The sequence below is a fragment of the Asterias amurensis genome, chromosome 2 (genome assembly GCF_032118995.1).
Source record: "Asterias amurensis chromosome 2, ASM3211899v1".
NCBI classification, from domain to species: domain Eukaryota; kingdom Metazoa; phylum Echinodermata; class Asteroidea; order Forcipulatida; family Asteriidae; genus Asterias; species Asterias amurensis.
Window position 1 is genome coordinate 14,363,599 of NC_092649.1, and position 21,869 is coordinate 14,385,467.

At 36.3% G+C, this 21,869-nt stretch overlaps 1 protein-coding gene across 3 annotated transcripts in view; it reads left to right on the plus strand.

Moving 5' to 3' along the window:
• The window catches only part of LOC139951712 (uncharacterized), a 33,757-nt gene extending 12,994 nt beyond the window's left edge, over window positions 1–20,763 (plus strand). For 2 of the 3 annotated variants that reach the window (XM_071950756.1, XM_071950764.1), the window contains 12 exons: window positions 225–362; window positions 3,717–3,851; window positions 4,520–4,660; window positions 5,360–5,491; window positions 6,227–6,361; window positions 6,596–6,724; window positions 7,655–7,786; window positions 10,431–10,562; window positions 12,059–12,178; window positions 12,388–12,508; window positions 17,028–17,320; window positions 17,819–20,763. In XM_071950756.1, the coding sequence (XP_071806857.1) occupies window positions 225–362; window positions 3,717–3,851; window positions 4,520–4,660; window positions 5,360–5,491; window positions 6,227–6,361; window positions 6,596–6,724; window positions 7,655–7,786; window positions 10,431–10,562; window positions 12,059–12,178; window positions 12,388–12,508; window positions 17,028–17,320; window positions 17,819–17,961 (1,751 nt within the window). In that variant the 3' untranslated portion in view covers window positions 17,962–20,763. The remainder of the gene's footprint in view (window positions 1–224; window positions 363–3,716; window positions 3,852–4,519; window positions 4,661–5,359; window positions 5,492–6,226; window positions 6,362–6,595; window positions 6,725–7,654; window positions 7,787–10,430; window positions 10,563–12,058; window positions 12,179–12,387; window positions 12,509–17,027; window positions 17,321–17,818) is intronic. The other variant, XM_071950770.1, reaches the window with a different exon arrangement.
• Window positions 20,764–21,869: the final 1,106 nt, after the last annotated feature.

Consider the following 21,869-nt stretch of genomic DNA (forward strand, 5'->3'; position numbering starts at 1 on the left):
AAAATTGCGAGTCTGCGTCCCATATGACACAGAAGCGCTATATTTTTCCGTGTTCCACTCGCGCTTGTGTGATAACTTATAATAGTATAAGAAGCCATATTACTATTATTATTATTAATAAACAGAAAACTTAAAGGTCAGTAGAAAACTAAAAATTGTTTGAGCCTAAAAGTGAGTCGAGTCCACTGAGAGAACAACACTTATCCCTGGCTGCTATTATACAGACTTAAACGAGTGTGAAACAGTGGGAGACATCTGCTCTCGAGGTCAAACATGTACCAACACGGTGGGGTCGTATGTGTGCCATGCTGCCACATGTTCAACGGGAATGATTTTCGATCCGGAAACCTCTCGATGTGAAGGTATCCCAGTCATTATTTAACCACTGAATAAGTCATAACGCTTGTAACACATGATTATTCAAAAACTTGCTTTAAAAAAAAATCACTTCTTTACTCCTCGCTGCTTTACCTCTTTAACTGGCAATGACAACAAATCTATATATGGCTTTCAACCCCATGTGAAAGATTGTAAATGCAAAGTACTGGATGGATATACCAGACAAATCCAAATGACATACCAGTGAGTTAATACATGTAGACATTAACCACTTTGCAATGTTTCCTCTGCGTGGTATTAGTTTTGGGGACATTTTTAGAATTGCAGTAAGAAGTTTTGAAACCCTAACCTTTGTCGTAAAAAATATGCGCCAGGATTTTTCTGTTCTCTGTCAAGACATTATGGAAGGTAATGTGGAGGAAATTGTGGCCGTAAGCCATGGCCGATTATCATAGTGTGTTGGAATCTCGAACTAGCTCTGTTAAGAACCAATCCTTCTAAGTTGTAAGATTTTGAACTGATATTTATCTACAGCTGCTGAGTAGAGAACTTGTCCTGCTTCTAAAATTGTTTTGCTTTTTATCTAAAAGAACTTATTCTGCTTAGCTCTGAAAGAATGTGTCCTGCTAATTATCTACTGTTGCTGTTGATGGGTAGATTGTGGAACTAAGCATTCGTATTCTTTAGATAGTCTCAAAGCATAATTTGTAATTCTCTTAAGATGGCTGGCTGTATCGGAACAAAGAAGTATGGCATCACCATGCTTTCATAATTCTTCCTTGCAAACTGATTTTATAAGCAGCATTTTATTCATAAAAATAAACAATTTTAACATCGAAAATGTGAATTAGACCAGAAATTGTGTAGATGCTTGTAACATCTATGCTGTTTCTTACTTTTAACTTTAGTTCCACACTCTGCTAAAACTCTTTCATTTAAGTTAATTAATATGATTGAAGTTGTAATTTTAAATTGTTGCTTGCATAATTCTTCCTTGCAAACTGATTTTATTAGCAGCATTTTTTACATGAAAATATTAATAAACCATTCAGTTTTAAAAATGTATTTGCTTTATTAACAACATAATGTGTATTGGACCATTAACGACATAGATCTTGTAACAGCTATGCATTTTCTTACTGTAAAGTTTCACACTTGGCTTAAATGTTTTTTCATTTGTATTATTTAAAATGATTAAAATTGTTATCTTTATCAATCAATTAAATTTGCCGCATTGGACATTCATGCTTTCATTAAAGGCAGTGGACACTATTGGTTATTACTCAAAATACTTATTCGCATAAAACCTTACTTGGTAACGAGTAATGGGGAGAGGTTGATGGTATAAGACATTGTGAGAAACGGCTCCCTCTGAAGTGCCATAGTTTTTGAGAAAGAACTAATTTTCTATGAATTTGATTTCGAGACCTCAGATTTAAAACTTGAGGTCTCGAAATCAACCATCTAAACGCACACAACTTCGTGTGACAAGGGTGTTTTTTCCTTTCATTATTATCTCGCAAGTCCGATGACCGATTGAGCTCAAATTTTCACAGGTTTGTTATTTTATGCATATGTTGAGATACACCAACTGTGAAGGCTAGTCTTTGACAAGTGCCAAAAGTGTCCACTGTCTTTAAATAATGAAGATGTTAATTAATTACATTATAATAAGCTGCATAATAATCTCATTTATCAAGGATGCTAATTAATTTTAACTTTTGGTGCTTTTTAAAACTCTTTCACTACGGAATTAAATGTGCAGCTGTGAAGGTTTGCACTATTTGTGTTAAACAGTATACATGTGATTCAGCGCATACGCAAAAGGTAGCACAGTTAAACAAAATTGGGGTTTTCTGTTTTTCTTTCCTGTTCTCTGCTCTTTCCAGGAGTTTGTTATGGAAATAAAGTGAGCAAGGTATATAACGAGTCATTTCATTGGCTAGTAACTGCACATAATTTGGGGAAAGGCCAATCTGAAGCGAGTTTAAATTGTGTTGACTTTGAACTGCTGGCAGCAGTTTCCAGCATGTGGTGTAATTTACTGAGCCAATTTTAGCAGCGCGCCATTGTGAAAGAGTTAATAACCATGGACCCTTCCCATGAAATATGCTAATAACATTCACGCATGCGTACAGACCCTGTTGGTTGGCAAACGCCATATGGTTGTGCACTAAGCAGACGCGCAATCTCGTCTGCGTCACGCACCTATTAGCCGTGTACAAAACAGCGCGATACTCCCTCATTTTGCCAACCAAAACGTTAGTGCACACGCGCTATGTGCAATTTACTTATTTCATGGGGAAGGGTCTATTACACAGATGATAGTAATTAGTAAACAAACAAAAAAGTGCATTAAATGGCTTTTTCATTACTTTTCATTGTTTTTGTACATCATCAGTTGCAGCATACATGTGAATGTACTAAATTTGTGCTACGATGTAGGTTAAAAATCTTCTTCTTTTTTATGAAACTCGGGCATGTGATTTCTTGAGGATTTTTGCCAGATTTCAGAAGTTTCTTAAAATTTCATTGAGCCTTTAAATTGACTTTAGCTCGGGGGGAAGTTAAAAGCAATAACTACTTTTTAAAAGTGGGGGAATAATTGCATCCCTATAAGGCCTTGAACTTCGCTTTTTAGCCATTTTCCTTTTGGAATGGGCTTCTCTATGTGGAAAAAGTAAATTTGTACAGGAAACCTTGCACAGGGCACCACGACAATTGGCCTTTTAGAGTTATGGTGGACACTATATAAGTTCACTGTTGGGTTTGGGTGTATTGACCCAGTTCACCTGATATTATCATCAGAAAAATCTTGAATGCGCCATACTGGTGGGCAATTTCACTGTGCATTTTCATATATTATAACTCTATGCCGTGCGTTATGCAGTGAAGTGTGCATTTTAGGCGACATGGCGTTAATAACCGTAAACCTAACTGCCCACCAACATGGTGAGCGAGGCATCAGTTGCCGCCTGTGCAAAGGGTCAGAATACAGACAAGTTTACCCAAACCTAATAGTGTCATATAACAGTATTGTATCCATCATACATCATAATGGCTTATTTCTGTCGGTGCTTTGGGTTTTTTCAATGCCTATAGATACTTGAGTTTAGCCAGCCGTTCTTCACACCACTTATTGTTACGCAGATGTTTTTGAGCATGGAGGGGGGTATGTAGGAGTTTGGGGGCCACTAAGATGCACCCAGGTGCTGCCAACAATGAACTAAAGTCTCCTGAACATCCGATAAAGCAAGACAGTTCTCTAAGAACAAACTCTACCTGGCAAATAGATACACACATTACTGCAAACCAAATAGGCCTATATAATGGACTAATTATTACTAATATTATTGGTTTATGATCCATCCCCACAGATATTAATGAATGCCTTGAGGATAATGTATGTCCTCCCCATAAGCTGTGTCAGAACTACGCCGGAGGGTTCTACTGTCAGGGAACACGCTGCACCGAGGGACAATTTGTGGATAAACTCACAAGAGAATGTGGAGGTTAGAGAAATAACAAACCCAGAAGGCAGGGTTCTGTCTTTAGTGGTCCACTGGCCAAATTTAAAAAAGAAAATTTAACACCAGATGAAATGGTGGAATTCTCTCAAAGTGTCGAAAAAGTATATTCTCTATTTATAATGAATAATATTTGAAATAAAAAGTTGCATCCCCTTGAGGTGATCCCCTGGCTGCCACTTTCCAAGTTATATCATAAACTTGGGTGTGATCCCTGACATAAAAAAGTGGCAGTTTATGGTTGTATGGCTTCTGATTGGCACCCCCGGACAAAGATAGTGACAAAATAGGGAGACTGCCCACATAGAGATGGACAGCTCATTTATAGTGTCGGCACATTAATCCGGAGATCCCAAAATATTTTAAATGAACTAATATGGACTAGTGAAAAAGCTGACTGACTTGTAGAATGACATGCTAAATGGGCCCTAAGGGGATTGGAATAAACCTACATGCAACCTGTAACTATTTTTTTTTTTTTCTGTTAGATAATTAGAGAATTTTAATAATTTCTTCATAAATTTATGTTTAAAATACTTTCATGGTATGTTTCTTTAGTTTCTTGTCAATTTATTGAAGTGCTGATTTACATAATTGTGTTTTATTTTGCTGTGAAAAGCTACTAAAAAGCGTTTTGTTTTGTAACTTTACAGACGTTGATGAGTGTGCCGCTGGATTGCATGATTGCGAAGATGGGTTCCGTTGTGACAACTCTCCAGGTTCATTCAGATGTATCCGCATCTCACCATGCGGCACTGGTTATACCATCAATGCCAACTTACAAACATGTGAAGGTGGGTAGACAAATATTTAAAGGCACTGCAGCTGGTTTCACAAAACGCTGGGATTAATCCTACTGCGAGTTTGGAGGAGTATCCCGTCCTAACTTAGGATGGGTTCAATGCGTCCTAACGTCTTCGGATGTGGAACTGAACTCGTCCTAAGTCCTAAGATTAATCCTCGGTTAGGAAGAGTTTGGTGAAATCGAAGGCTGGATAACTTTTGTAATTGATGTTTGCAGGCGAATAAAATAAAATGAATGAGATGAAATGGTTTAAAGGATTGTTGATTTCTTGAATAGTTATTTTAATTTTCCAGACATTGTGTGGCTTAATTTCTTTAATTTTCCAACTATTGGCCAAAACTTTTGTAGTCATAAAATAATATGTTAAATATTTTTACCGTAATTGAACACCAAAAAAAATCGCATCGTAATACTTCTCGATATGGTTTAGGCCAACAAACTTCCGATATGTACAAGACTAGCACACAAATTTAGCATTTATCATGGGTATTTTAGTTGGTAAGCATTTTGCAATAGCTAATTTTATGTTGTCCAATTCTAAGGGAAAAAAACACTTTTGACAAGCTACAGGTGGAAGCAGACGACCCAATTTCCCAATAAAATAACATTAAAATACCTTTTTAGATTGTTCCTTTTTTGTTTTTTGTTGACTAAACTTGCGATATGTTTTCTAAAAAATTTGTTCCAGATATTGATGAATGTCGTTTGGATACCGACAACTGCCCGCCAGAGTTCTACTGTCAAAATACCGTAGGAAGCTACAAGTGCAAGAGATGTACAGAAGGATTCCGAGCTGATGCCAATGATGGCTGTTCATTAGGTAGGATCAATTATCAATCAGTCAGTCAATCAATCAATCAATCAATCAATACTCAATAAGTACTTAATACCTGTTTTGGTTGAATTGGCCATTGGTTGTAGAAGTGAAAACGCACCCCAATTTAACTTCAACATTGTGTTGTGGCATCAAATTCGAGTTCTGATGGTCTGGAGCGATGCAGTTGCACAGGCTGTATACTCTACATGGAGCTGAGAAAGATGGGATGTTATTGGCCCAGTGACCAGGAGACTAGTGTAAAGCACATTGATATGGTTATTGTAAAATGTGTTATATAATTATGAACTTTTACTATTATTACTATTATTTTTATGAACATATAGGATTCGAACTGCCTCTAGCTGCCGGGCAATCTCGGTTGTCTAGCTGGTAAGACACTGCTCTAGTAGCAAAGGTCTTGGGTTCGAATCCCACCGGAGTAATTATGCCTGCGATTTGGTACTGAGTAGACTGTGCTAACACACATTGGTGTTTATGGGTAAAACCACAATTAATATTCTTTATCCCTGATGCAAATTTCCACCTATTATTATTTTTATTATTTGTCCGCAGACATTGATGAGTGTGATATGGTTAATCATAAAATGCACTTTATTAGAGTTTGTTATTGTCATTGTTATTATTATTTGGTATTTGTGTGAAGATATTGACAAGTGTGATATGGTTAATTGTTAATTGTACTTTATAAGAACTTCCTATTTTATTATTTGTGTGCAGACATTGACGAGTGTGAAGAGCAGCTGGATAATTGTCCATTCGGTCAGCAATGTACCAATAATTACGGTGGTTATACTTGCGCCCCTTCTTGTCCACAAGGAATGCAATATGATGAAGTCTACCGAGAATGCAAAGGTATATCACTCTTAATCTGATCAGAATAAAAGACTCAAAACGACAGAATATGAGAGCATTTTTGTAGTTGATGTTATTCTAATATTCATTCTTAAAATTATTGATCAATGCAGTTATGTCATGGGTAACGGTTATCATAATGATATAAATTAACAACAAGGGCAGATCCAGTGGGCAATTGGGGGACATGCGCCTATATTGGACATCCCTTTATGGTTTTTTTTTTCCCCCCAGATGTGAATGAGTGTGTTTTAGGATCACATGACTGTAGCGTTAACCAGGTTTGTCAGAATGTTGAGGGATCATATCAATGTATGTGCCGCACCGGTTTTGAGATGGACCCATATTCAAGGGCATGTGTAGGTAAGTTGAGTAGAAAAATGCATGGCTTCAGATCTTCAAGGGACTTATAAGTACTCATTCATAAATACCTCAGACAGTTTCTCTATTCCTATTGGTGGAGACCGCGTCACGTGGTTGTGTATATACCTTTGTTTATGACTGGTAAAATAGTGTTAATTCATGGACGTGACACGGGACCTTGCACCTGTTCTTATAAGACAGTTTCTTCATTCCTATTGGTCGAGAGCAATGGCTGAAACAGTTGACTGATTGGTAAAATTATCAAGAACCAGGCGTCGTTGGGATTAAACCACTATATAGTTAAAAACCTCTTCACCACACATTGATTCCCTTAATGTTTGAATCTTTCTTTTGTAACAATTGGTTTTAGTATACTTTTTGCATTGTTTTATGTTTTGTGTTGAGCGTAGAAGCTCCTACATTATGCACCATATAAATTTATTATTAGTATTATTAAATACAAATAGTTGTTCCCTCTGGAGGGTTGAGTCAAATGAGGCAGTTCTATTTACAGGCAACATGATTACCATGCAAACTCCAAAAGGAAACAACTATTCACATTTCAATTTTTTGGGGCTGGACAAAGAAAATGTTACTGAAGCGGTATTTTTACCACTGACCTCCAGGTTTCCTGTGCCGGCGCCTCTACCAATTGAGTTATTTTGTCAATAATTTTGTCAATTAAATACTACTGTCGGCTGCTGTGTAGCCAGGGAGTACACTCATATTTATGACAAAATCGGCAGCCAGGGGATCACCTTGATGGGATGTGAAAACAGCTCAATTGCTAGACAGCTCAGTTAGAAATAAGAGCACAGCCATTACCATGAATCTTAACTTTGAAACTGTGTCTTCCTGAAAGTTTTTTAATTTTATGAACCTCACCTCACCGAAGTTTCTCTTCCCCGTTTGCATTGGTTTCTCCTGTAGATTTGAACGAGTGTGAGAAAGGAACTCATAACTGTCGTATCAATGAGCAGTGTTTCAACTTCATGGGTTCCTTCACTTGCCAGCAACGGTGTCAAATCAATTACAGATACAACTCATCAGTGGGCTGTGTTGGTAAGATAACATCTTCAAAAATACTTTACCAACCTCACAGCAACCCAGTCTGTTTGTTGTAAATTTTCTCTCTCATTACCTGTTTATCTCGTCTCCATGTATGTAGTTTGTCTGTCTAGGCTGTCTTCTACAAGCCTTGGCTTAATCTGACAGCCTCAACCTCTCTTTATTTTAGTTTACATAGTTGAACTATTTTCCCTCCATCTTCTGTGCTTATTATTTTGTTTGTAAATCTATGCAGGCCTGATGCTTAACAGAGGCAACAAAGGAGGTTGCCTCCATGCCTCATGTCATTGTCATGGTGCCCTTGAAATGCTCCTGTAGAAACTTACTATTTCCTCAGGGTACCCTTTACCAAGGAGAAATTGCCTTGGTGCCCTTGCCCTTTCAAAAAAAATGAAGCATACAGGCCTGCTATGTAAAATTTGGTACATTGACATGATGAGTAGTATGAAATAAACGTTGACTCAAATTGAATTGAATTGAACCTAGGATTGGATGAACAGGCTTTTGAGTCAAAGTGTTTTTCACTTTCATTCATCGTGACCATTATGAATTGGATTGTCTTAACTCTGCTTGTTGAACTCCCTCCCAATTCCCTTCTACACATTCCTCATTCCCACCCACATATCTTCCAAATCTCATTCTTACCTACTGTACTTCTACCTGAATTCATTTTAAATCGTACTTTTAAAATATACAGTTTCTTTCATCTCGACTTTCCTTGGTGTATGACATTTCTTACTTTGTGTATACATTTTTGTGATTTGAATGTTTTGGCCAAAATGAACAATAACAATAATATCTTCCATGATTGTGCTGTCCACTCTACCTAAAGACCATTCCTTGAAGGTTTCACCTCCTTAAATGAGTTAATTTATTTATTGAAAACTCGGTCCATATAGTGCCCCTCCGGCGTGGTTCGAACCAGGGTCAGATAGGCCTGTATACCTCTACAACAACCAGACCATCAATGATTGATATTTAACCCTATGCATAGCAGTATTTGGAGTACACTGCATTGTTGTATATTTTATTTTCGAAAGTATACTGGTTTCAGATCGTGTAGTGTTTGGAGATGATTGACAAGTTTGAATTGTGCATTTTAGGTTGTGTTTTTTTTTCTACTGAGAATTTTTTTCTTTTAATTTGAGTTCTTTTTCTGATTGTGCTTTAAGATTGTGTAACGTGAGTTTTTTAATGTTTTTTAAAATGTGTCAGGGAAACTGAATGTTTCTTTTGTAGATATATATTTGTGGCATACTTTTTATCACATCACTTTGCAAAACAACTCCATAACATTTCTTAAGTGTACTTACTCACATCGTTATATTCTGATACAAATGTATTTTTGGCGAGCTGCTTCAGCAGTATGCGAGCCTACGTAATACCGATTTTGTCCGTCCGTCTGTCCGTCTGTCTGTCCGCACTCAGTGGAAATGTTAAAGTTTTTGGTTTAAGTTTCAGTGTTTGAGTTGAGTTGTTTTTGGTATGTACAAGCCCAAGTGAGATTGTTATATATACTTGTCAGTCATTTTTTGTAGTTTTTAGCTATGTTTTCCAATAATGTTGAAGTTTTTGAAATAAGAAAATGTTGAAGTTTTTGGAATAACAAAAATGTTAAAGTTTTTGGAATAACAAAAATGTTAATTTTTTTTTTTTTTAGGCTCAAAGTCAAACATTGACATCTGGATTTTAAAGAAACAAACTCAAACTTAAATCTTAAAATTTTAAAATAATTTGTTTAAACAAAAATCATTCTCTCTGTCACTGGGTCCAGTTGAATGAGCTGAAACAATGAAAAACATAAAATGATCATAACTCCTGATTGCAACGATGTACAGACTTGAAACTTAAGTCAAACATTGCTTCTGTCGTATAGATACATATGAAAAGATAAAATTCAAGGAGTGCATCAATGGTTCCAGTTGAATGAGCTGAAACAATAAAAACTTAAATTGTCATAACTCCTGATTGCAACGATGTACTGAATTGAAACTTAGTACATTGCTTCTGTCGTATAGATACATATGAAAAGATAAAATTTAAGGAGTGCATCAATGGTTCCAGTTGAATGAGCTGAAACAATGAAAACCTTAAATGGTCATAACTTCTTATTGCAACGATGTACTGAATTGAAACTTAGTACATTGCTTCTGCCGTATAGATACATATGAAAAGATAAAATTCAAAGAGTGCATCAATGGTTCCAGTTGAATGAGCTGAAACAATGAAAACCTTAAATGGTCATAACTTCTTATTGCAACGATGTACTGAATTGAAACTATTCTTCTGGAAAAGGCAACATGTCCCTTTAAATGGTCATCACTCTTTATTGCAATGATGTACAGATTTAAAACTTCAATCAAATATTGCTGCTTACATGTAGATAATATGAAAAGATGAAAACCTTAAATGGTCTTAACTTCATACTTGTCAATGTCTCCACCCCTGTGACCATCAGTTGATCAAATGATTGGTTTTTCTGTCAGTCATTGGTTCTATCTGGCGATTGGCAGCTCGCCATGGCAGCTTCGCTGTCTATAATAATTCTTTCCTTAAGTATATTTTGTGTAGAATTTATTATTTCCCTATTTATTATTGACGTGTTTTTAACATGTCTGTTGTGGTGCTTCCGTTTCAGATATAAATGAATGTGAGGATCCTCAATACCCGTGTCGTGGAAACTCACAATGTGTTAATCTTCCTGGATCCTTCAGATGCCAACCTTGTCCCCGTGGCCAGTTGGCCAACTTAGAAGAAAGACGATGTGAAGGTATAAATACGTCCAACTAAAAGGATTGGGATCTTGGCCAAAAAGAACTTTTGTTAGCAATAGAACCATTTAAAGACCCTGGACACTATTGGTAATTGTCATGCCAGTCTTCTCACTTGATGTATCTCAACATAATTATGCATAATATAACAAACCTGTGCAAATTGGAGCTCAATTGGTCATCGAATTTGCGAGATAATAATGAAAGAAAAAATACCCTTGTCACACAAAGTTGTGTGCTATAATAAGATGCTTGACTTGAAACCTCAAAATCTAATTCTGAGTTCTCAAAATCAAATTAGTGGAAAATTACTTCTTTCTCAAAAACTACGTTACTTCAGAGGGAGACGTTTTTCACGATGTCTCATACTCATAACCAATTAAGGTTATACTAATAATTATTTTGATTAATTACCAAGTGTCCACTGCCTTTAAACATTGAAATCTCATTAGTGTTCTCACTTATCAGCCAATAAGGTACTTACGGTGTGTTAAGAAACAAGACATGTTCTTAAAATTCTTTAAATTAAAAAAACTAATTTATGTAGTAATAATAACCGTATTTATAACGCGCCTTTTGCCAAAGGACACAAAGCGCCAGTTATTATTACTGCAAGGAGTGGGGGGAATTTTGAGATGGTTTACAAGCTGCTGTGTCGCAATATGCTGCCAATCCAGCCAGGAACACCGGGGCGAACCCCTTCTCTTTTCGATATGTGCACTGGGTTCTTTTACATGCATTTACACAACACATGGGACCAACGACTAATAAGAATTTTACTTTCAGCAGCCACTGCCTGGTTTTTCACTATTTTCATCTGAATCACTATGGATTCAGCCAAATTTTCACAGGTTTACTATTTCATTTACATGTGGTTGATCTCTCAAACGCTTCTTTCATTCTATTCTCGCAACTTTTATGACCAATTGAGCTCAAATTTTCACAGGTTTGTTATTTTGTGCATATTATATTGAGATACACCAAGTGAGAAGACTGGTCTTTGACAATTACCCATGGTGTCCAATGTCTTAACTATGTTTCTGTTTCTTGAAGCACCTTGAGTACCTATAGATACTGACCTGCCTTGGTCCTCACTACTTTACTCTTGTTGGTTCTTAGCAAGTACCCCGTTGTTTGTAAAGATAAAAATCTAAGGCTATCTCTCCTACTATCACTATATATTATTATAACATAAATTCTGGTTGGGGTATCACTCTAAAAAACTTCTGGGTCAGAATTGACGTGGAGTCCGAGTCCTGTTGAGCCTGACCTAGTTCTTGGTCAAGTTGACCTCAGATTCTCTATAAGTTTGAACCGTTTCTTGGTAATTTTGAAACAGAATCCAAGTCGAACTGACCCTGAAATGGGGCAGGACTAGAAATCCAGGTCAACTTTGGCACAGGAAGTTTTCGAGTATGATCCAAAATAAGCTCGTTTTTAACTTCGATATGAATCCTCTGTCTCTCTCATGTTATCTTAAATTTTTTTCTTGTAGATGTGAATGAATGTGACTCCAATCCGCCTCGGTGTTTGGGCTTTTGCAAGAACACCTTTGGATCGTACAGGTGTGAATGTCCTAAGGGTTATGAATTGATCAGCAGATCCACATGCAGGAGTAAGTAGACTAGTCCGTCTAAAAAATTTCTTCTTTTCTTTTTAAAATATATAGTTTTGTTTTGGTCTTGCTAAAGAAAACAATTTATTTATTCATGTAATTATTTGCCGAGATATTTATTCGGTTGCTGATTTTTTAGTCGTTTTCAAATATAAATTCAATTGTTTTAGTAAAATTTGTATATACGTTGTGTTTTCTGTAAACCCCAGATATTAATGAGTGTTCGAGGAACATCCACAACTGTAGCTCCCAGTCCGCTTGCTTCGATACCAGAGGAGGGTTCAAGTGCAAGTACATTCAGTGTCCGCAGTACTATCGCAAGGAGATCCAGTAAGTATACTCCGCTCTCATACAAAGTCTCAAGTCAGAAAGGACCCAGAGAAAACGGTGTTTAATTGGTGGGCTATTGACCCTAAAATTCAACTGACGTCACAGTCGCAGTCTTTGTTCTAATTTGGAACTCAAATGTTCTTTTGTGCTGTACTGTACTGTTAATCCGTATTTTAGGCACAAAGAACATTTTGTATTTATGACAAAAAAGATTCAAAGTATTTTAAAATTACGATACACGCAAATCAGGTATTAGACCAAGTCATCATTGGACTACCTTGAAGGTTTGGTCACCTGAAGAAAATAAACATAAGACTTACCAAAATCCATAATTTTATTTTTAATATAAGAAAATCAATTTGAAACAAATAATTTATTTTTGCTCCATGTTTTAAGTGGTTAAACACAATTGAAGCCCCCCCCCCTTTGTGTTATGTTTATGAACATAAACATTGTTTAATTTTTTGTATGAATTTGTGCTGTGTTTCTCTCAGTAAACTTTCATTTTAAGTTGAGCATGAAGCATGCATCCATTGCCATTTCTTAAGTAAGGAAAGAAATGTCTTAGTTTACAGGATTGTTTTGTATATGTAGAATCAAGACCCTTTGTGAGCCCTCCCCCTCTTTGATGTGCTGATGATTGTTATAGTGATTTGTATATATATATTTAGAATGTGAAAACTGTACGCTCAGTGTTTCATGCATTTTGTGTTTATCTGAATCATGTGTCATCTGCTATCATGAAAAGGTTGGCACGGTGATTTGTATTTATTTGGATTGTGGGGAATCGGACTCTGTTATTGTTTATCTTGTGTCAATGCTTAATGTTTCATGCATTTTGTGTATAGTTTCAAGAGCATTTTGATGACTGTCTTGAAAAGGTTTTCACAGTGATTTACTTAGAATGTTTTAGAATGTTAAGAATGAGATTGTTTTAGAGTTAATCATTATGTCAATGCTCATGTTTCATGCATTTTATGTATTATTAGTGCTCGATATTGAGTTTACTCTCGAAAGCATGTGCCTTTTTATGACGGCTTGGTTTTGTTGTGATGGCCGTGGTTTGTTGTGATGGCCGTGGTTTGTTGTGATGGCCGCCGTGTTTTTGTGTTGGCTTCATCGTAGCTTCATCTGCCTGAGTGCCTGAATGAATGGCCCCTCAAATTATTGCATGCTGTTTCAACAAGGTGAGTGCTTATCAGTTTTTTGGAGTTGTTAAAGGGGGGCTGTGTGGTCATGATCAAAGCAGGGCCCAATATCATAAAGCGTGTAAACACAAAAATTTGCTTAGCATGAAATTTCTTTCTTGATAAAAACAGGATTACCAACCGAATTTCCATTTGTTGCGTACTGCTTGATTCTGGTATTCAGCTGTTGTTTGCTTATCCTGAAAATTACATGGCAATTTGGTTGGTAATCCTGTTTTTATCAAGGAAAACATTTCATGCTAAGCAAATTTTTGTGCTTACAGGCTTTATGGAATTGGGACCAGGCCTCTGGCTGACCATAAAAATATGAACTCTCACGGCACGTTCACACTCAACATAGAGGGCGAAACAAGTGTGCTGTGACTGGATGAGAATTCATAAATACATGTTCAGCCACAGTCCCAGTTTGATCAAGATGACAAATTATGGCCCCTCTAGTGTGCATTTTGAACAATTAAGTTTTTAAAAAAAGCCGCTCAGCGATTTAATGAATTGGAAATAATTGTTTAAAGTCTGTGTTAACCCTCCCACTGTGTAACCTTTTAATCATACCATCTATATGGCTTTGAATGATGATGTTACACTATGCCAGCCTGCGGTCATGTCACCATGGTTCAGTTATTTCAGCATGACAATCCATGCAGTTAAACTGTCATTGGTAATTAATGTTACTGACAGGAGGAGGGTATTTTGTCATTGTTGAGACTTTGGCAGTAGAAATGATTAATATTTGCTGGTTTAATTCTGTGTGTTTTGGTGATTATTTTTTTGTTTAGTAAAGAAGACAATTTTCAACGATTCCCAAATTATTTTGCCACTTTCCAATTGAAATCTATCAAGAAATTTATTATCAACATAATTGTAAAAAATACATAATTACATTTTTTGGAGATAACAACAACCTTCATTACTTATGATGTATATTGAGACTTTAAATTCTTAAATGAAAGTTATAAAAATGTGTTTAAGTGATTCTGTGAAATTCAACAGCAAGAAATATTCGTTAAAGTAGTCAAGAAAACTCAAATCACACAGCATGCTGTATAAAATCAATGCACAAGTTTGTATAAAATCAATGCGCAATTTTGAAGTATGTTTGATGTTGCTTATTATTAAACCCAGTGTCTTTGATAACTGCAAACTCATTAAAGTTGTTAAAAAGTATTCAATTTGTCATATATTTTTTTAATCACAGCAGTGACAAGTGTGTCCGTCGACGATGTTCCATCATGAACACAAACTGCTTGAATCTTCCCCTCTCCATCTCCCACAACTACATCGCATTCTCTTCGGGCTTTGTGGCGCCCGCCACCCTCTTCAAGATTGCTACGGTTCCAGATCGTCGATTCAGCTATCGCTTCAAGTTCCTCGCAGGGAACAAAGGAGGTGAATTCTCTCTGCAACAGAGTGATTACGTCGCGACTGTCAACGTCGTTAGAAGTATTGAGGGACCCAAGGAATTCAACTTGGAAGTGGAGATGGAAGTTTATCAAAATGGAATTCTTGCCGCTCGTTATATTTCCAAGATTTTATTTAATGTGGCAGAGTATTCTTTTTGAAAGTGAAAGAGAGAGAGAGAGTGAGAGAAAAAACTGGGAAATGTTATCAGCATAATTTGTGTTTTTTGTTCTTGATGATAAAGCTAATAAAAAATCTTGGGTTCTTATGTTTTTAAGAATACTGGATATGTACGTGAAGTTCTTTGCATAAGTTCAGTACTTTATTAGGCGTGCAACTTTTCAGCTGATGAGCTGATTTCCTCTTTTTCTTTTAAAAACAGTGCCATAGAAAATTGAAAAATACTGTACAAACGTCAAGTTTGGTCTGTAATTTACTCCTCTTGCAATTAGAAAGTTGCACGTATGTCTTTTTTATACATAAAGACGCTTTCTCCCAACTCAGCTGAATCATAGGGGATTCTAAAGTGATAGCAAGAGAAAATGCTGCGAATTTTAACAGTATTATTTGTGTTTTTATTCTTATCCCAGTCGGTTAGTATTTGGAGGTGTTTCTGAAAGATTAACCTCTTTCTCAGAGATTTGTTAGTGATTTTAATCGGCAGTGGAAACCCATCGTGTAGCTTTTATTAAGATTTTCTTGAGCGAATTCACTGGAAGTGTTACCCTTTTCGACTGTTTTTTGTTTTCATTGCCTTTTACTCAAAGGAATGTATCAATACCTTTTTATAACAAATGAAAAATAATGATAATTTCATTCAAGTTGATCTTTTAAAAGCTTTTTTTCATTCAAGTTGATCCTTTAAAAGCTTTTGGGTCTACTCTAGGAGTTACTTCGATTACTATTTGTGTCCAGCGTAAAACGTAATTGTTTTTTACTAATTTATTGAAATAAAAACAATTTTAAATAAGTTTGGTATTTTAATCATTTGTATTGTACTTTAAAAACTAAGGTTTTCTTTTGTTTATTGACACAATTTTATTTAAAATAACCCTACAAGATTCTCAGGATTCTTCTTTAAAGAAATGAGGTTTGTTTGAATGAATTTTGTTTTTTAAACGAATCACCTAATTTCCAATTCAATAGTTTGTTTGCCACCATAATGATAAAATACTCGATTGTAAAGTATAGAACTTACTTCCAACAATGACATTAAAAGAATGAGCCAACCCTTCCGTCTCTGGCTATAAGTTAGACTATCACTTTATACAATATGATGAGTTACACTGAGGGAAAAGGGACAACCTATGGTAGCTAAACTTGCCTCCAAAAACTATCCTATCATTTTGCTATTAATGAAAATAATGATTCAGTGTATAAAGCACCTGACATAATGACTATCCTTCATAGTGGTGGTACCATTGGGGCTATTTAATACATTGGTCAGTATTTTCCTCTCTTTAAAGGCATTGGACACTTATGGAAATTACTCAATATAATTGTTAGCATAAAAACTTATTTGGTTATGAGCAATGGAGAGCTGTTGAAAGTATAAAACATTGTGAAAAACGGCTCCCTCTGAAGTAACGTAGTTTCTGAGAAAGGAGTAATTTCTCACTAAAATATTTAAATCAAATTTGAGACCTCAGCCGAGGTCTCGAATTCAAGCATCTGAAAGCACACAACTTGTGTGAAAAGGGTGTTTTTTCTTCCATTATTCTCTTGCAACTTCATTGACAAGTTGAGTTCAAATTTTCACAGGTTATTTTATGCATATGTTTAGATACACCAAGTGGGAAGACAGGTCTTTGACAATGCCTTTAAATAAGATACAAGAAAATATTCACAATCAGCTATAGGGCTCCCTTGAACACGATCATAATCCACTGAGAAATCTCTACGTTTATTCACAGGGGTGGAGACATAAGATGCAGGAAAGTTGATCTGTGCCCCAACAATGACATGAACTGCATCAACGAGCTTGTCAAGTTGATCACCTACATTAAGTTTGCATTGCCGAGTATGAAGGACCGACGACAGACTCCCATAGAGTTACTCAATCTCCAGGTTGCCAATGTCAAGAGGGAGCAGGTCAACAGGATTGAGTTCATGCTGACTCAGGGGAATGAGTTGGGCATGTTCTCGGTCGAGAAGAGCCAAACTGCAGACCCCCGATATGCCCCAAATACATACTTTAATGTAGTCGGTGAGTATAGGCAAAAAAGATTGGTTAACTTCTAACTAGAATGACCAGAGTCAAAATGAACCATATTTCACCCCTAAATGATTTTTTATTTTTATTTCTTTAGAAATGGTTTTAACCCATAAGAAACGATAGCAGCCTCATACGGCTTGTGTCAAAATGTTCATAGCCAAAGCAAACAGCAGCAAAGTTTGACCAACTTTTATTCACATAATAGGGGTCAAAGTAAAGGCCATGTCCAGACATGAAATTTTTCATAGTAGTATGTTAACATAAAATCCCAATTTCTAAATTAAATTTTCTGTTTCATTTTAACATTTTTTACTGTCAAAATTTGATTAAGAAATTAACAATAGTATCATTGTCTGGGCTTTTTGTGATGATTATACAGAAAGCCACCACCTCCCCAAAATGCATCTGTTGTGTACAAATATAAAGAATACATATATCACTCAAATCTATCTCAAATTCTACTGAAATATTTTTCTCTCCCCCAATTAGGAACGGTGTATCTGGTGTCGTCAGTTCAAGGTCCGTTTGAGACAGACCTTCGTCTGGAGATAAGACAATATAATCAAGCTTATGACATCGTCAACATAAATGTTGCTATCATTAGCATCGATATCGGAGCCCACTGGTTCTAAATGCCATCGCCATGAAAAGCTTGGCAAGGCACGGCAAGGATACATTACAATCCTCAAACAGTTTTGTCTGTGTTCCTTTTTTATTCAATGAGCTCAGAATGTAGTAATCTTTTAAGATTTGTCTTCAAATAATAATTGTTTTATACAGTGGACAAGCACCAAATTTCATAAGTTAGTCCACATTCAAGCTTTGAATTTTATAAAGTCCCCCCTTATTTTTAACAAACTATAACTAATAAAATTGCAAGTATTGCCAAGTTGTTTTTTCCTGAAAAAAAACTGAGTATACTGTTCTAAGCGTCTTCTCAGAGCTAGCCTTTCTCCAAACAGATCTCCCAACAGACTTTTGTACATTTTTGTTTAAGTTTACTTGTAGTTTTTATTATGGGCCACAACCTTGCAAAGCTTCAAACTTCACTCCTAAACAGCTCTGATAGAACTTTACAAACTGTGAAACTACACCATAGGTGCCTTTGGCTAAGCCTAGCAATTGTATGTGCACTATCTCCTTTGGAAAATAACTGCTGCCACACAGTAGACTTGTGTACAAGTTGTTAAATGTCTGTTGCAGTGATAGCGTTCCGACTCTCCCAGCGATATACTGCTGTCACGACTACGGTCCCATTTAACAAGCAGAATTCGGCAACCACCATTTCGCGATCTCGCCATAGCATCGCTATAACTTGACTATCTCGTGGGACCATTTTTAACGATTTCTCCACAAGTCTAGCCACACAGTTGTACTCTTTTTTGTTTATTTGTAACTTCGCAAATTGAATTTGACATTTTTAATAAAGCAAAGTATTTTTTACTGATCAAGTCATTGCTCATTATTTTAATGAACTGGTGAAGTTAATAAATGTACATACTAGTCTAGTCTTAGAATTTTGTATATCCTTAAAATGTTTATAATATGTATTTTTTAAAGAATTACTCAAAGCAAACAATTTTTTCTGGATGATAAAGTTATAATATATGGCGCATGCACAACAAAAAATGCCAAGGTCTTGCTTGCAAAATATGCAACAGCAAAGTACCCAAACTGTTTTCCCCCGTGCTTGTACTGTGTTTTTGATTTTGTGACGACTCCCTCCCAACATGTTCAGTTTGCGTAAGGTCAAGTTTTTAAAAGTTAAATTCACCTTCCAGGTTTTTTGTTCTGATATTGATTCAAAATTATTTAAGTTCCCACCGATTAACAGAAGTAGGTTTTAGATTGATATTAGATCAATGAGTAGACCAATTCATGAGTCAAGAAGAAAGTATTCATGGTGTTCGACAAAGACCACTTGACAACAACTATTTGAGTTGAGTGTGGTTGGAAACAATTTTCCCAACAGAATACAATCCATTTCTCAGACTTATGGCAACAAAGGGAATTAACCCGGGTCCACTTTCTTAGCTGCATAGGCAGAAAATATTGCCAAAACGTGCTTTGCTAAGCCAAATAAAGCTGGATTACAGCCACAAACAGTACAAGTGGGATGGTATTTTGGCTGGTAACCTTATACTGGTAAGCGTAATTTTGGTTGTGCTTTACTGTATTGCTTTAAAGCAGCTCTACGGATTAGAGTCCTGGTATGGCTAGATGCAACAAAGTCAACCATGGGAAACGTGCGTTAAAGGCAGTGGACACTATTGTTAATTAGTCAAAATAATTTTAGCATAAAACCTAACTTGGTCAAATTATTTGGGAGAGGTTGATAATATAAAACATTGTGAGAAACGGCTCCCTCTGAGAAAGAAGTAATGTTCCACGAATTTGATTTCGAGACCTCAAGTTTAGAATTTGAGGTCTCGAAGTTAATCATCTGAAAGCACACAACTTCGTGTGACGTGGTTGTTTTTTCTTTCATTATTATCTCCCAACTTCGACGACCGATACAGCTCAAATTTTCACAGGTTTGTTATTTTATGCATAATGTTGAAATACACCAAGTGACAATTACCAGTAGTGCCCACTGCCTGTAAAGCCTAGTCACACTGCAGCCATAACTATCAGAACACAAAGAGCACTTTGTTCCATTGGTGGAAATACTCCATGCAGAATACGCCAACTCATTCAATCAATCGAAGGCATGCAAAGATAACATTCTCGTTGTCGTTCTCGATGTCTGTGTGACCAGGCCTTTACTCCTTTTTAGAGAAAGCTAGAAGACTATGGTTATGTACTCTGATTGTATGCACTATTGTAATTCCAATATTGTCCAATGCAAATTTTCAAAATGCAAATATTATTATGGGAAACGCTGTTTGATTGGGCGAAGTTGATGTATGAAAAGCGTTTGAACCGTTTGTTATAAAATGCATATGGTTAGAAAGATGTTTTAAAAGCATACCTCGAAATTGCACGATTTTGCTTTTATGCCGTGAACTAACTCGGCATGCCATTTTATGGAGTCAAATGGCCGACCATGCTGGTTTGCCAAGTAAAGAAAAACCATGTAATTTAGAACCATGCGTTGAAATTACTTTTAAAACATTTTTGTAACCTTATGCATTTTATAAGCAACGGTTCCAAATGCTTTTCATAGACCAACTTGTCCGAACCAAGGCAATGCGTGTCCCTTTAAACAAGGCCATGTGATTGTAAGATTCGCTCTTGTGTCTGCAACTTATTTTTCATGAATTTGTGTTTTTAATTCAATATTTTATCAATGCCTTTTTACAAGTATGTTATTGCTTTTTTTTGTCTTTCCAAAAAATCTCTTGGAACTCACTATATTTTTAACTCTCTTGTGTATTTTTATATAGTTGGTTGCAACTAGTAGTTAATAAAATTTTACACTAAATAAAATTGTACACTAAATAAATTAACCTTTTGTATATCTCTAAATTTTTGTTGTTGTTAAAACCTTTTGTGATAACATGGTGATAATTAAGGTGGGATTTTCATCTGGCTTTCAACAGGGCTCAATTTCATGAAGTAAGATTGTTTGTCAGGGTTACCGTTCACGATTTACATACATCACATGTTGTACCAAGTCTGTGCTAAGCCTGTTTTCTACAACTTCATTCCAATTTGTGCATCAATCTTGCCGCCCCCCCCCCCATTTTTTCTCTAATATGCCTAGCTTATAATCATACAACCCCCATATTTGTGTGATTCAACTTCATGTATGCATATTAATGGGAGTTTAATTAGGTGCGCTGTGGCCGAGAGGTCAAGCGCACTGGACTCGAGAAAACCAGAATGTAGGTTTGAGGCCTGCGGTCTTAGTATGTGTCCGAACGAAAGACAGTTGATCATTTTTGCTTTGTCCTTCGGATCGGACATGAAGCCGTAGATCTAGTGTGTTGTGTAATGCATGTGAAAGAAGTTTTAGAACCCAGGGGTGGATTTCACAAAGGTAGTCCTAACTTAGGACTAGTCCTAGGCAATGCTAAGAGATAGGACCAGTCCCAAGTTAGGATGAGTTACTGGTCTTAACTTAGGACCAGTCCTATCTCTTTGCATTGCCTAGGACTAGTTTTAAGTTAGGACTACCTTTGTGAAATCCGCCCCAGTACACTCATTGCTAAGAGAAGGTACTGGGTACTATTTACGGGTGTAGTTGGCTCCAGACTGCACCACAACGCCTTGTAAACTGTTACATCCAGGGATGAGATTTGTCAGACTTTTATCTGAATTCAGACTTTTCAAGTTGGCCTGGTGAAGAAAACCAGCTGTTTCTTTTTCAACGATAAAACAAAATCCTGCTCTTTGACCAACTTCTCTAGTGCTGAGAACACTGTTCACTAAAAGCTCAGTGGAATCTATAACTCCAGGGGTTACCGTACAGGTGGAAAAAAAAACATACTTTCAACATAAATCAGCAGAATTTGTATCCTACATGTGTAGTTTCAGACCTTTTTGTGCGCAATGACTCTCATCCCTGTACATGGTGCTATGTTCATAATTGCATGAA